Source organism: Typha latifolia, chromosome 6 (assembly GCF_019914945.1).
Source record: "Typha latifolia isolate L0001 chromosome 6, TyphaL0001v2, whole genome shotgun sequence".
Taxonomy (NCBI): domain Eukaryota; kingdom Viridiplantae; phylum Streptophyta; class Magnoliopsida; order Poales; family Typhaceae; genus Typha; species Typha latifolia.
In genome coordinates this window covers 1,687,637-1,702,273 of record NC_133091.1, presented here as the reverse complement: position 1 = coordinate 1,702,273, position 14,637 = coordinate 1,687,637, and the positions used below count along the sequence as shown (strand labels likewise).

The 14,637-nt window shown below is 37.1% G+C and overlaps 1 protein-coding gene and 1 long non-coding RNA gene across 2 annotated transcripts; one reads left to right on the top strand and one right to left on the bottom strand.

Moving 5' to 3' along the window:
• Positions 1-7,036: 7,036 nt before the first annotated feature.
• Positions 7,037-12,668, bottom strand: LOC140790894 (uncharacterized). Its single transcript, XR_012109465.1, has 4 exons — positions 12,433-12,668; positions 8,787-9,009; positions 8,242-8,487; positions 7,037-8,112 (listed from the first exon to the last, which is right to left on the bottom strand). It is a non-coding gene; the product is annotated as an uncharacterized lncRNA (long non-coding RNA).
• On the top strand, positions 7,824-9,281 carry LOC140790893 (NAC domain-containing protein 68-like). Its single transcript, XM_073141207.1, has 3 exons — positions 7,824-8,103; positions 8,210-8,493; positions 8,582-9,281. The coding sequence occupies exons 1-3, from the start codon at positions 7,920-7,922 to the stop codon at positions 9,011-9,013; spliced, it is 900 nt and encodes a 299-aa protein (XP_072997308.1). The 5' UTR covers positions 7,824-7,919; the 3' UTR covers positions 9,014-9,281.
• Positions 12,669-14,637: the final 1,969 nt, after the last annotated feature.

Sequence of the window (14,637 nt, the reverse complement as noted above, 5' to 3'; positions counted from 1 at the left end):
AGGATGAACAAAACATATTTGACTTTGAATGACAGGATGGCAGTTGCTTGCAAACCTAACTAATAATTGGAAAGTACGGCAACTTTGTGTGAGAAATAATGGAAAACATGTCATCCTCTTCTCCCTGACCTCATGATCTCCATGAGTATCTTTCATGATCAATAGTAATATTGACTGTGTTAATGGATTCTATAATTATCACAACTTACTTACACAACACCTGAACAAATAATTCAAAGAGAGGTCCCATAATTGCCGCAGAAATATTTCAGAATACCATAAATATCGCTGAAATTATTGATGTCTTTCAAAAAAAATAGTAATTAAATTTAATCTATCACCTTTAAAGTTGAATTTATATTAAGAAAAGGCCATGTTGTGCTTGTATAAATTTGTTTAAGATAGTTAGAAAGCTATATAGTGTTATCTGATTTCATAGTGCAGAAAATTTGATGATAAATATTTTACATTCTAAGGGTGTTCTAGTAAACTTTTATTTTATAAAAATATTATGTAATAACAGTAATGATAATTTGGAAGTTGTGATTGGCAATTATGTTAAAAAATCCTAATATAGATAGAGATCAACAGTAGAGTTAAATTAAAATAATTATTTTCTATTTTTTTTATGGGATGGGCCTAATAATTGAAACGTCCGTAATTAATGAGTTTGAATAATAAAAAAACTAATTGTGTTTCATAGTTTTATAAGGGATTTAAACACTTATATTTTTTATTTCACAATTTTACTATGAAACTTATCATCTTGTATTTACTGTCTATGTTTTCCGAAGCAAAAGTGACATAATAGTAAAGAAAATTCAAACAGTATACTTCTCTCTCTTCATCGCTCAATAATACAAAAATTGAAAAAAAAAGAAAAGAAAATAAATCTGGCATGCAAGGAAAAACAAAACCAGGTTTGACCCATAAAAACAAAATTGTGTTAGTGGTTTTGGTGCAAATCACGCATTGAAGTTTAGGTAGTATCATATAATTAAATATGACTTGTGTGCATAAAACTTTTTACTTGATAAGATGGGTTATAACAAAATGACAAAAGAAAAAGAAAAGTCATTGAATGCAGGTAATAAGACTGCTAAGCAGTCGAAGAACTTTCACTAGTTTGGAAGTCTTTCAGATTGAAGTCAATTTATGCTAAAAAGGTTTGATCATAGCTTCCAAAATTTTGAAACCCATGGCCTTTTGCAAATGCTTACGTTGGTCAATTTTAGACTCTTCACCTTCCATTCAATTCTTTTCTTCGTGTGGAATAATAATGGAATGTAATCTTCTTCTTCTTCTTCTTCTTCTTTTTGTAAAATAGATTTTCTAAAAAATATATATTATGATAATAACTATGTCCGAATTATTTTATCCAACAAGCACAAATGCCCTATACTACTACTTTATTCTTCACAAATTAAAATGAATAAATATCTTTTTTCTTCTACTTGTAAAATTTTAGACGGCGATGCCTTGTCTCATTAGATCCCAATTACACTTCATTAGCATGATAAAGAACTTAAATTCATTTTAACTGTTAATGGGCAAAGTTAAGTAGGAAAAGGTATCAATTGGGCCAAGCCAGTTCAAGTCCAATCCACTTTATATTTTTAAACCTTGTTAGAGGCCCAGTTCATAAAATCCTTAGTTAAGGCCCAGTTTGAGTCCAATCTACATTCGACATTGCTCTAATTATCATAAAAGCATAAGTACTCTGGATCAAAATCACTCTACTTTAATATCACTATGTAATATGTATCCAAAGTTAACTGTATCTATGTCTTTTTTAATTTAAAAATTATTTTTTATTTTGTACCACTAAGTCATCCTAAACTTTCTCTCATAATATTAATTTATTTAAATTATTTAGCTTAAAAGTGTAGGCAGAGATAATTTAAATTTACTCTAAAGTACATGTGAAACACTCAAACCTCCAAATACACATGTAAACCACGTAGGTAAATCCCCCATGCGGTGCATCACATAACTTGTCAGTAATAGATTTTCATAAGGCACATAGAAATATATGCTGATACCATAAATAATCTCAAACAAATATGAGTCCGGAATACAAGTTCCACAGCCACAACAAGCCTTCAAGATACACGTCCAAAATATAACTCTAATGTCCAAAATACAACGCTAATCATAACACTCCCGTAGGGACTCAATACAACAAATAGAAAAAGTCATAACTGAAACAAAGGCGACTACTCTCCTAACTCTGAAATGATGCCACCAAGATGTGGTGAGCACATAGCCCAGCGAGTAGAATCCATATAATTTATAACAATGAAATCACAGGTGCATATCCAATGCATGCCTATAGTTGCTAACAATAACAATACGCTTGTTTAAATGATTTACCATGAGTTACTAAATCAATGCAATCAATAAAAATTACACGTCACTATCTTGGAACATGCCAACTCCTAATAATATCAAGATAAGTCCACACAGGTATAAAGTTTTATTCATACAAATCTCAATCATAGTGTTTACATGTTATGCTTAGCTCACCAAGGAATTTATCATATTTTATCATGGCTCACCGAGCCATTCACCACACAGTGTATAGATATTCTCAAAAAAATCATTTATCACACAACCATCTATCATCTCATAAGGGATATATACACATCTAAAACATGCACGGCGACACTGCATCTGACCAGTTGTCTGTGGCCATCAGACTAAGGACCCCGGTCGTGGGCTTATATCTCACTATCTCTAAATCATCACTGAACTCAGCGGGAGAATCGGGAGCCCTCAGCTCATCAATGGACATCCTAACCCTACATCGTCGGGTACCGCTAGAGATATATCTCTGCCTCACAATCATGTTCTTCTATCATCATAATCTAGTTCTGACTATGCAGTATAATTACATGAATGTCACATATGCTCTCGACCTCAGGTGTAAGCCGCTAATAATATAGTCATATATAATACACTCTATCCTTAACCCCGAGCTGAGTGAGTAGGGGCACTACTTAGTTAGAACTCGACTACTAATGATAGGTGGAAGTGGTGTAGTGTCTATGAGTGTATAAGTCATGTCATAATCATCATGATCGTTACATTCTATATTCACAACAGATATTTATGTAAGAGTTTATCATACAAGATACATGTAGAGCATTATTACACTAATGCATACGCTAACATTAATATTCTTATAATATCATGATGAGTAAACTATCAATAACTGCACATATCAAGATAAGATTTTCTACAGTGTCATGGAAGGTATAATAGTTGTAACTATATTATTCAAGACTTGTATAAACTCTACTCGCCTAGGGGATCTCCAAAGTACTCTAGTTTTCCTCAGCTAGCCGCTCCCTTCCGAATCCCAAAATCTTCCTCAGGCAGTGTAGATGTTATTAATTCACGCAAGTAAAGCCATACGTAAGACTAGCGAATTAATAAAATTAATTACCTTATTAGATAATTTAGGTTTATGAATATACATGAGTCAAGGATCCCTAAGGTAAGTTCTATGTAATTCTAAAATTCACACTATTTAGGTGATAATAATTGTCTTTAGGGGACTGGTTATGCTAATTAATTAGGTGGAATAGAAAAATAAGGCTATATGGTCCAAATGACCCCAAATGGCCTAGATTGGGTATTGGGTTGGGCTCAAGCCTAACCCAATAGACAAGGGAGGCTTTGGTGGGCTGCAGTCCAACTGCAGCCCACAAGGTTGGCTGAGGTCTAGACCGCAACCGACCACCAATGGAGGGCCTGTGGGCTACGGTTTGACCGCAGCCCACAAGGGCTTAGAATGGGCTTAAACCGCAGCCCACCAAGGGATGGGTGGGGTTAGTTTAACCCCCACTCCCTCACTATCTCCTTCCAGGGGAAGGAGATAGAGGGGGGAGAGAGAAGGGCTCGGCGCTGCCGGTGGCCCACACCGCCGGCGGCTTGCCCTCAAGGTCGGCGACCCGCGGCCCTCGCCCAGGGTGGGTGGCTAGCCGGAGGGAAGGGGAGGGAAAAGAGAGGAGGAAATCAAGGAGAGAAACGCAGCGACATCAAGGTTTACGGCGCCGATGGCGCAGCCACGCAGCCGAGGGGGTAAGTACAGGGAAGAAGGAAAAACAACAACAAAAAAGGATTTACCTAGGGGTCGCATAGTTGGCTTCGTCAGCCGTCGGCTCCGAGTTTTCGTCTTCGGCGTCGGCAACCCGAGAGAGAGGAGAGAGAGAGATGGCAGGGTGGAGAAGAAATAAGGGAGGCTGGGGATGGTTGCGTGCGAGGAAGAGAAGAAGATGACGAGGCGGTGTATATAAAAAATGCGGTGTATATAAAAAATATGCGGTGTATATAAAAAATGATAAGTGCTATTCTTAAGTGAAATAAGGAAAAAATAAGTGATTTTAAGAGAGTGGATAACTTATTTCCACCTCTATTTTCTTCATCCAAACACTATAAAATAATATATTGTTTTTAAATTTTATTTATTTATTTTTCATCAATCAAATGCACCCTAAATCATTAAATAAAACTGTCCTGAAAATCCAGTGATAAATCCAAGGGAGTTTCAGGCCTTTAGGATCCTAGTAGAAATTCTAGAGGTGGAGTAAAACCTAATAAAGACATAATATAAGAGTGTGAAAATAAATAAAAAAATAAATAAATAAATAAAGGAATCACACAGTAGATAACGGGTGGATCCATTCATCACCTAAAAACAATAGACCACGACGCCACGTGACCCGACCGATGACTAGAAGTTAAACGAGGACAAGGAAGACGCTCGTCCCAGCTGTCATGAAATCGACCAATCTCTGACGAAGTACTGGCACACGTCATCCTGTTGCTCTCACGTGGCACAAGGGTAGCCTAGTCAACTGGTTAGTTGGATGTGTACGTACTAATGGTTAAGATAAGCATGACAAAGAAAAGGGTTAACGCGCACGTGTTTGAAATGAGCGAGAGACAAAGTGAGGTGGATCGAATAAAGTCTAATTGAAAAGGAGTTGGTTTTGGTCTCGCTTTTACTTGCATTCGTCTGCTTACAATTCCAAGTTTCTTCCAACAAAGACAGAGAATGGTCATGGGTTTGAGGTTGAGGTTGAGGTTTTTTCCAAGCCGCCACTTTAAAGAATGGAAAAGATACAAAAAGAACTATGACCATTATGTTAAGTCGTTGATCATTAGTTAATTAAGTGATAGAGCAGTTTAAAGCTTTAATTTTGAAAAGAAAAAAGAGAGTCATTATTCTTCCCAAGTTTTGACAACCAAACAATGTCTAAGATTAATAAAAGGTTAAATACTTTTTTCTCTAAATTTTGTTTTGCATCACATAGAAATGCAAAATGATTTAAATGACTACGTTTTTGTTAGATAAATAAATATTTAAAGAGAAAGTTGAACGTGGGTTAGTAATGATAGAGGATAAAATAATTCAAAATGGTAACAATTTTAAATTATACTTTGGCCGAAAAGCAACTACCAAATAGCGCAAAGAGGGCATAATAATATAAAATAAAGTTTTTTATTTGAGAGAAAATGAGGACAGAGATAATAATAAAGGACAATGTTCATAAAGATAGCATTAGAGGTAAAATATATTTAACCCATAAAAAAAAAGCTAAAATTACTAAATAAATAAGAAGGTTTAGACTTTGGGAAATTTATCAAAAACACCACCAGTTTTGCCTTTATTACCATTGGCACCCTTACATTTTACTTTTAGCATCTCAAATGGACCTTAAGTTAATTTTATCCTAAGGGCTATGGACAGAATAAAGAGTATTCTATTACTTAAAAAACTAAAATAACCCAAAAATACGACCTATTTGATCTTAAAATTTAATTACCCTTTTAATTTTTTCTTAATCTTAGAAAACTTATTCGCGGGTATTAAGGATATTTTGTATTTGTAATTAATTGAGTAGTATCTAACTAACATATATATTTTTGAGATAATAAAAGCAAAATACAGCTGCCGAACGATTCATATAGCCTCTATACCTAACTTGTTCATTTGAATTGTTCAAGCCAAATTTACAATCCTGGATGGAATGGATCCAGTGAATTAGTTTCTGTTCTTAAAATCGCAATGGATACCAGTCTTAATCTAATATTAAAGAAAGGGATATATCTAGTCGATCACCAGTTTGGAATTAAACAATCATCAAATTTCAGATACAAAGATAAGGTTGGGCTTATATCATAATCATCTACTATGATTTGCCCAACTAATGATAGTGGATTACCTTGCAATTTGATCCTCCTGCAGATTAGGATTTGCGAAATCTAAGTCACTATCATTCCAACCCAGCAGCAGCAGGATGTTTATGATGCGGCAAATAATTCAATGCATCTTTAAAAAATATAATCTTAATCCAACGGCTATAATAGTCAGTTTTCATACCCGATACCGGTTTCCCAGTACCGGTTCTAAAACCACATTAAGTAAGAAAAATAGTATATTAGTTAAGAAAATTAATTACGTGTGCCTAACTTTCCAATTTTCTTGTTATACCCTTGAAGATATTAACCATTAGATCTTCATCAAAGTGATTGATAAACAATTAACTTTACGGAAGAAGCGCTCTACACGTTTTTTTTTCTTCCGTTAAGATTTCTCTTTTAAATATAATTATACCTTAATTATAGAAGATATCATTTAATATTAAATAATTTAAATTTGATTATTTGGAGATAAACTTCAATTTAAATATAATTCTCTATTTCTATCTATTAAAATTTAATTTAAATCAATCTTAAACTAATGGGAGATGTATGCAAATAATAAAAAATAATCAAAAGGTAAAATGTAATTAAATTTTCATCAAGTTAATTATAAAAGACATCAATACCCTTATTTTGATATATATACATTACTCTCAGTTAATGATATATATGTCTTTTACTTAATAAAATATTAAGATAATATAATTATTAAAAAATAATGTGCAAGATTATATATCTAAAAAAATTACCTACTGAACCGGTAATATCTTTCGTTCATATTATACCCCTAAAGATCTTAACCGTTAGATCTTCATCAAATTGATTAATAAAGAATTAATTCTATTGCACGGAAAAAAAACCTCTTATAATGCACAATGGATTTCTCTACCACATCTCTCTCAATTGGAGAGAAGAGAGGATTAGGAACAGGACCATTTCTCCTAAATAGACAAGGAATTAGGATACTCTACATTTCCTATTCAGCAAGCAACCTTTGTCTGTGATTCACTGTATCAACTATTCTAGAGACAACTAATCGAGTTCGTTCGAGCTAAACGAGGCCTAATATTTCTAAGGCTCCTAACTTTCTTAGGATAAAACAATCTTTTTAGAAGAAAAGAAAAGAAAGAAAGCTCAACTCGGCTCCAACTGGTTGCCTTCCGCGACAAGAAATCTACCAAAAGAGGAAAACAAGAGGACCGCCTTTTAAAGGACAAACTTTATTAACGTCGGCTCTTACCTCATCAGTCATCACCCAGATGCACCGCACTGCCGCCGGCATCAGCACCCACGTGCCGAAATAAAGAGGCCAAGGGGGGATGAACCCTACCACTGGTCACTGTTGTGACTTGGCCCCCCGTCAAATACCATTATAGCCGCCATTGCAATCGGCTTCACGTCCGCAGAGTTAGCCTCTGTGCGACCGCCTCCATCCACCGTTCATTTAACCATCAGCAGATCGGATTGGTATATTCTAATTCCATTCTAGGGCTGCCGACTCCACGTTTGACTCTTTTCTCACGACGAAGCTTCCGTGAGCTTGCGATGGCACCCCGGCTCAATACCCAAACCCGTCACGTATTTATAGCCGTTACATGGACCTAATCCTTGTCCCAGAAATCTTGCATCCTCTCCTCCTCCAAAAAAATAAAGAACGCCTGAACAAAGGAGAATACCACAGAGAAGAGTAGTTGCACTTCAAAGAAATGGGTTTGGCGAGGACGAGAGACGCAGAGGCGGAGCTTAACTTGCCGCCCGGATTCCGATTCCACCCGACCGACGAGGAGCTCGTCGTCCACTACTTATGCCGGAAGATCACCTACCAGCGCCTTCCGGTTCCGATCATCGCCGAGGTCGATCTCTACAAGTATGATCCGTGGGAGCTTCCAGGTATTGGATCTGTCATAACACAAGCTTAGGTTGTGATGGAAATCATTTACGTAGTATAATAAAATAAAAGCTTTAGAGAGTAATAATTTGTTGTTTCTGTGAGCAGAGAAGGCATTGTTTGGGCAAAGAGAGTGGTACTTCTTTACGCCTCGTGACCGGAAGTACCCGAACGGCTCGAGGCCTAACAGGGCCGCCGGGAAGGGGTACTGGAAGGCGACGGGGGCCGACAAGCCGGTGTCAAAGAAGGGGAGCAGTACGGCTCTTGGAATCAAGAAGGCATTGGTCTTTTACTCCGGGAAGGCACCGAGGGGCGTGAAGACTGACTGGATCATGCACGAGTACAGGCTCGCTGATGTCAACCGCGCCGCCAACAAGAAGGGAAGCCTAAGGGTATGTGATGAACATTATGAACACATGTGATCATGAACTTGTTTTTGTCACTAGAAAGCTAATAAAATTATGGACTGCATATATGCAGTTAGACGACTGGGTACTTTGCCGCCTATACAACAAGAAGAACACCTGGGAGAAGATGCAGCAACAAAAGGAGGAGACATCATTTGGAGAAAGTATGGATTCATGGGATGAGACCGGATCAGACAGCTTTAGAACACTGGAATCGGATATAGATAACGAGGCATTCCATAACTTTGATGACATCGAAAAGTCCGGAGCTTACGCACCTAATCAAGCAGGCCGAATGACGACCGAATACCAGACGATGGAGCAACCACAGAAGGAAGACAATGAATGGTTCATGGACTTGAATCTAGATGACTTGCAGAGCTCATATATGGGTTTCGGATCAACGCCGGCAATTGATATATCGAACCAGGATTATTACTTCGCAGCCCTCGGTTCTCCACAGGTGAAGTTGAACAGGACAAACATGCCACCCTTCTGTAACTGAGATAGAGGGAGATTAAGAAAAAAAAAAAAAAAGAGTATAGGAGAGAACATAGTCTAGTTACTATGTAAGTTCCAAATTGAGTTTGTAAGATTCTTTTGTTTGATTCTAGATTTCTTTCCATGTAGAAACAGCATCAACCAAAAGGCAGGGGACAGGCTGATGTACATATGATAATATCATATAGTTAGTGGTTGAACTATCATATGATTTTGTTGTAGAAAGTAAGAAAGCATTAGTAATGAAAATTTCTCCAATTCATTTACTGAAATGTGAGCATCACAACTGAATTTATATAAAGATGTAGGGTATCAGGAATGATGATGAATGAGTTCTATATGCAGGAATCTGATATGCTCAGCTGACTGCATGTGTTTATATGCGTGTATTTTTATATGCATGCTAGAAGATAGCAGACAGGACCATAATTAAATAATCTACTACAGTAAGCTATGAATCATGTGCGCAGATAGTGTGTTGATCACTTTACCAAGTCATGCTATCAAATATAGAGATAATATCAGACACGCGCACGCGCAAGATTAAACAAGAGATCCTAAATGTGGCCAAATTATGTCATCAGACAGAGCTATGGGTACACAGTTGACATGTAAAAGAGGCAATGTTACCAAAAAGTAAGTGGCTTTTAGTTACTAAATTTGAGCTCAGTTGATCTAAAGATAATCTTTAGCGGAGCTGTCAGTGATGCTAGATCAGGAGATAATTAAGGAAAGTAAATTAAGATATAGCATCATGTTACTGCATATCACAGGCGGCGATACATTGGTTTCTTAAACAATTCATATGTTCCAAACTTGTTTACTGAAACAATTCACGCAACATGAAGAAAGCATCAAATTGTGCTGGTTGCACATCAATAAACATCTACTGTGAAATCCATACTGACTCTACAATTGGTTGCCCGACCAATCTATCATAGCGATAATATGATAGCAACTTTAGCTGAACATTTATAGGAAAAATAGAGTATCTTCAATCAGGATAAAGAGCTACTACCATGAGTTTCTCACCCTCTTCTTTGGTATTGTCTCACATGAAGAGAGGCTGCATGCCAAATTCTTCCAACAAAACTTTCTCCAACTAACTCAGCTTGTTCCAATTCCAATTAACATTCACTCTGTCGAATCTCTCCATCAATCTCCACACTTCTCCTAATGTGTCTACCAGTAATATGCTGACTAACTCATAACTGAAGCAATTGCTCTTCTTTCTCTTATAAGATGGTATGGGATCTGAGTAACTATATTTCGTTTCCAAGAACAGTCATGCTCCTAAAATTTATTAATATTTCTTCCCTAATACTTTTCTCTAGACCACTGAATTTCCAAGTGGCATTTTAACTTCATTCCAATAGTCATATAGGTGCAATTTCCTAACTCCTTGTTCTACTACCAACCTACTATGCAGAATAACAATGTTTCTGTGGACCTGAAACCTTTAGAAGAAAATACCTCCTTTGTATGTGCTTTCATTCAAAAATAGCACCTAGCAGTGTGCTCCCATCTCACAGAACCAGAATATTATTGTAACCTTAAAATTGTTTTAGGTTCCTGTATACACTATGTGTATCTTCATGACTTAAGAGTTCTACCATGATTCTTATTTTTCATGTATATAGTGGTCATATGGTCTGCAACTCTGCATTCGAGTTGTCTATGTCAGCAAGGAAAGATTTCAGATATGATGGTTTTATAATATTTTAAGCTATGAAGCCAAATAATTTTATCAAGCTTTTCATAGAAGTTATAATGCTCTTATCCAATTGGAACTAGAAAGACTAATTGTAAAGAACTATTTGGTTGGAACATTGAATGTGCCAAGAGAATTGGCTCAGAGCACAAACACATCATGTATGAAATATGCAGATTATAGGAACTCTTTGCAATCACGCGCCACTTGAGAGATTATAGATGCTTTAATAGGCGAACAATTTGCTATCCAAACCTTTCCTTATCAGTCATATATCCAATTTTAGCTAAATACCAGCTGCAAATGAAGCTTCGTCCTCATTATTCCAGAGAATATGTTAAGTTTTCCTAGGTGAAGCATGAGATTTTGTGATACAGCTTCTTTGGATGCTAACATTGAATTTTATCAAGTCTAACATTTACGGTATCAAAACTCAAAAGCATTAAAAGAGAAGTGATATGTAATGGTATATTCCTTTCTTCAGCAGCTACGACAACTAGAAAAATACAAGTGCCTTGCATAAAATGAAGAAAATGATAATTCCTTATCGAAGGCCTTCAAACAAAGAAATTAAACTAGGGCGGAATTGCTCATTTCTTTGATGATAGTAAGCCAAAGGGTGTACCTTAGAGTACTTTTGTTATATGAAGAAGAACTGCACAACCTATTTGAAGAAAACTCTTCAGCTATCAAGAATATAAAATCTAAACTCCCCTGATCTTTTACACTACTTGTCTACATCCTCCTTGCAAATTGCTGCATGCGACAAAGATAAACTAGGTCACCTTTCATGTTTCAACTTCATTAAAACTGTGAATCCTCCACGCATCCTTAACCAGAAGATTATGCTGAAATCTCAAACTTCAGTTCAGACAAAATATCATTTTACTTCACACTATGTGATATTTAAAAGCCTCTCTCAACTCACTATTTAGAAATAAACCATGCATCAACACAATATGTGCACTCTGAATCAGGATTTGATCCACTCCCAACCATCTCATTCCACTTTATGCACACTCTTGCTGCCTCCTTACACAAGACTTCCTGGTCAGCATATTATATATTACAAAATCTAGGCTATGACCTGTTTCCTCCACTCGAATTAACAGCTAAAAAATTCCCTAATTGCTCTTCAATGCAGTGAAGAATGCAAGGGAAGCCCACAGAAAACAGGGAAGGAGCCTCCTGGATATCTTCTCAAATAATTCCCATCCATCATCATTTTTTTTGGTCAAGCAACACAGAGGTACTTAATCAAGAAACTAATATTGCCTCATCCAGAGAATGTTGTTCTCAACCATATGCCCCCACCCAAATATAAACCTTCCTGTCTGATTTGATTCTCACTTCCTCCCTTTGATTGAAGAGGTTGATAACATCTTTTAATGTTTTAAGAATTCAAGCATCGAGAAACCATGCTCCTCATATCCCTCCAAAATCTATAACATGAAATAAAAACCAAAGATTAAGCACAAGAATGGATCTCATGTGAACTCTTCCGATTCCAACTAAATTACTGGGTTTTTGCTTTTCCTAGACAAGCGATATTGGATTAGTACGAGGAGCAAACCTTGCTATTCCAAGCGAGCTGGCAAAGAGAGTATTGAAGTGAAGCAAAATTGAGGAGATTGGAGACAGAGGATTCGATCTAAAGCTTTCCCGCCAAATCAACGAGGTAAATCTTTATGAGGGGAAACAGGGAGGCATACCTTCGAAGCGGAGAAGAAGAAGAGGGCAAGCGAACTCTTCGATGTACCGAAAGCCGAATCCAGTAGTAGCAAACAAGAGAGAAAGGGAGAAGGGGAGAAGGGGCAACGTCTCCTGGAAGCAGTAGCGAATAGAATTCTTCGAACAGAGCATAGTAGTAGGGTTTCGGAGAGGTAAAAAAGGAAGCGTTCGGCAAAGGATGAAATGAAATGTAATTACCTAGTGGTCGGCGAACCACAGTATTACTGTAGCGACTTCTACTTTGATCGCCGGCTTGGCTTCCATTTGAGAAGCAATTCCAACGGAAGCCGGCGATAAGACCAATATCTCCACCGTAGAAGAAAACTGCGCCGAAGATCTTATACGGCGCCGACTTCAACATAATTTCTTTCGACAACTGCGAATATTGCTCTAGGGATATGAAAATTTTGTAAACACTAGCCCACACGTAAAACTTCGTTGGGCTTCATCTCAAGGACAAGCCCAAATAACCAAGAAAGAATGGCTCTATATATTGTTCTTTGTTAGTTATCTCTAATTATGTTTCTTTTCTAATAGACATATATCTATTGTGGAGCTAGATGTATGTTTATGGATGGACTATGCAATGCAGTACTTGTACAACAACTTTATGACATCGTAGAGTGTAGCTTAAGTGGGGAGAGATGTAGCTCTGGCTCTTGAGATTTTGCTTGTCATCTGCACTCCCTAAATCCTTCAAGGTGACCGTAAAAAGGATCCAAAGCGATTGTGACATCGGAACAGAGTCTGTCAGGCTTTTCGACTAATTTTGATCATAAACAAAAGACATTTAAAATCTGGGATGTGAAACTCAAAGTTGTAGGATATGAACTCATCTGCAGATTAATTTAAGGGTCGCGATAGAAAACTTTGGACTGCCTTTCTTAGACATGGATTGACACATCATTGGCACGTTGAAGAGGTTACCAGAGATTGTATTCAATCTCTACCTCTTTTCTCTTAATTCTCTTTCTCTTATTAACTCTTGAATAAAAGAAGAGTGCAAATGGAGCAGCAAGCAAGCGCGTGCGTTCGTGCGTGCAAAAGAGTTTTTGTGCACACCCAGAAGAATGTGCAGCTTTTAACCCAAAATCCACAAGAAAAGAAACAAAAGCAAAGGAGAAAAGCTCCTTTCACCTTTGTTCTTGTAGAGGACTAGTGACAAATGAAATCCTACAGATACCCACATGCGAGCCAGTTTGATTCTACTCCCCCCTCTTCGGACCCACCTGTACTAACACACTGTTGCAGTTTTGAAGAAATGTTAAAAACTACTGCTGCTGCTACTACAACTACAAGCTGAAGACTGAAGTTTAAGAAGAATGCATCTCCTCTGCTAATGTGCTAATGCAAACATAAAACATAGCCAATTACTGTGACTAATTCCTCACAAAAGTTATGTGGTTATAATGCTATGGCACTGTGGATTTGGAGAGGGGTGGGGATGGGTGCAAAAGACAGGAGCTGACAGTATCACATGGAACCTGAATCCCTTGTGGGGGATTGGTGGGCTTGTAAGTTTGAGATTTGGTTCTGCTCATAGGAAAGGACAGTACAATGTACAATGTAGCACATGTGCAGCCATGTTTAAGGTTCCAACCACTTAAGCCTCACTTACTTCTCATGATAAAGCACCTATTACTACAACTCAAATTCAATCTTGCATGAGAAATAAGTAGTCTATTTTGGATTCAGACTGAAATGATTCAACTTTTGGTGTAAGAGAGAGGTATAAAGCAAGCACTCCAGCTTCATAAAAGTGAGTGGAAAGAAGAAGAGTTGGGTGTTAGTGTGAGTGAGAAAGAGAGAGAAAGAGAGAGTTGAACAGTGGTAGGAGGAAAGAGGTGAGAATAGAAAAGCCAATCATGGAGGCAATTTGATTGTACCTTGTGGTGGGTCCTCCCACCTCCTTGGTTTCACTTTCCCTACTAGCTATGACCAGCATTTTGTCTCCACAAATGACAAATGAATACTCTTACTGATGATGAGATCCACTGACTCAGCCATGTAGATAAAGATAGAGATAGAGATTGAGATAGAGAGAGAGAGAGAGACATAATTAGGCTATTGTTTAATAAATGATGATGCATAATAAATTAGTGAGGTGGTTTACTTTTGATGCTCTTTGCAGAACTCTCAACATATGAGGGTTAGATGAAGTTGATGTCAAGTTTGTTTAATAAAAA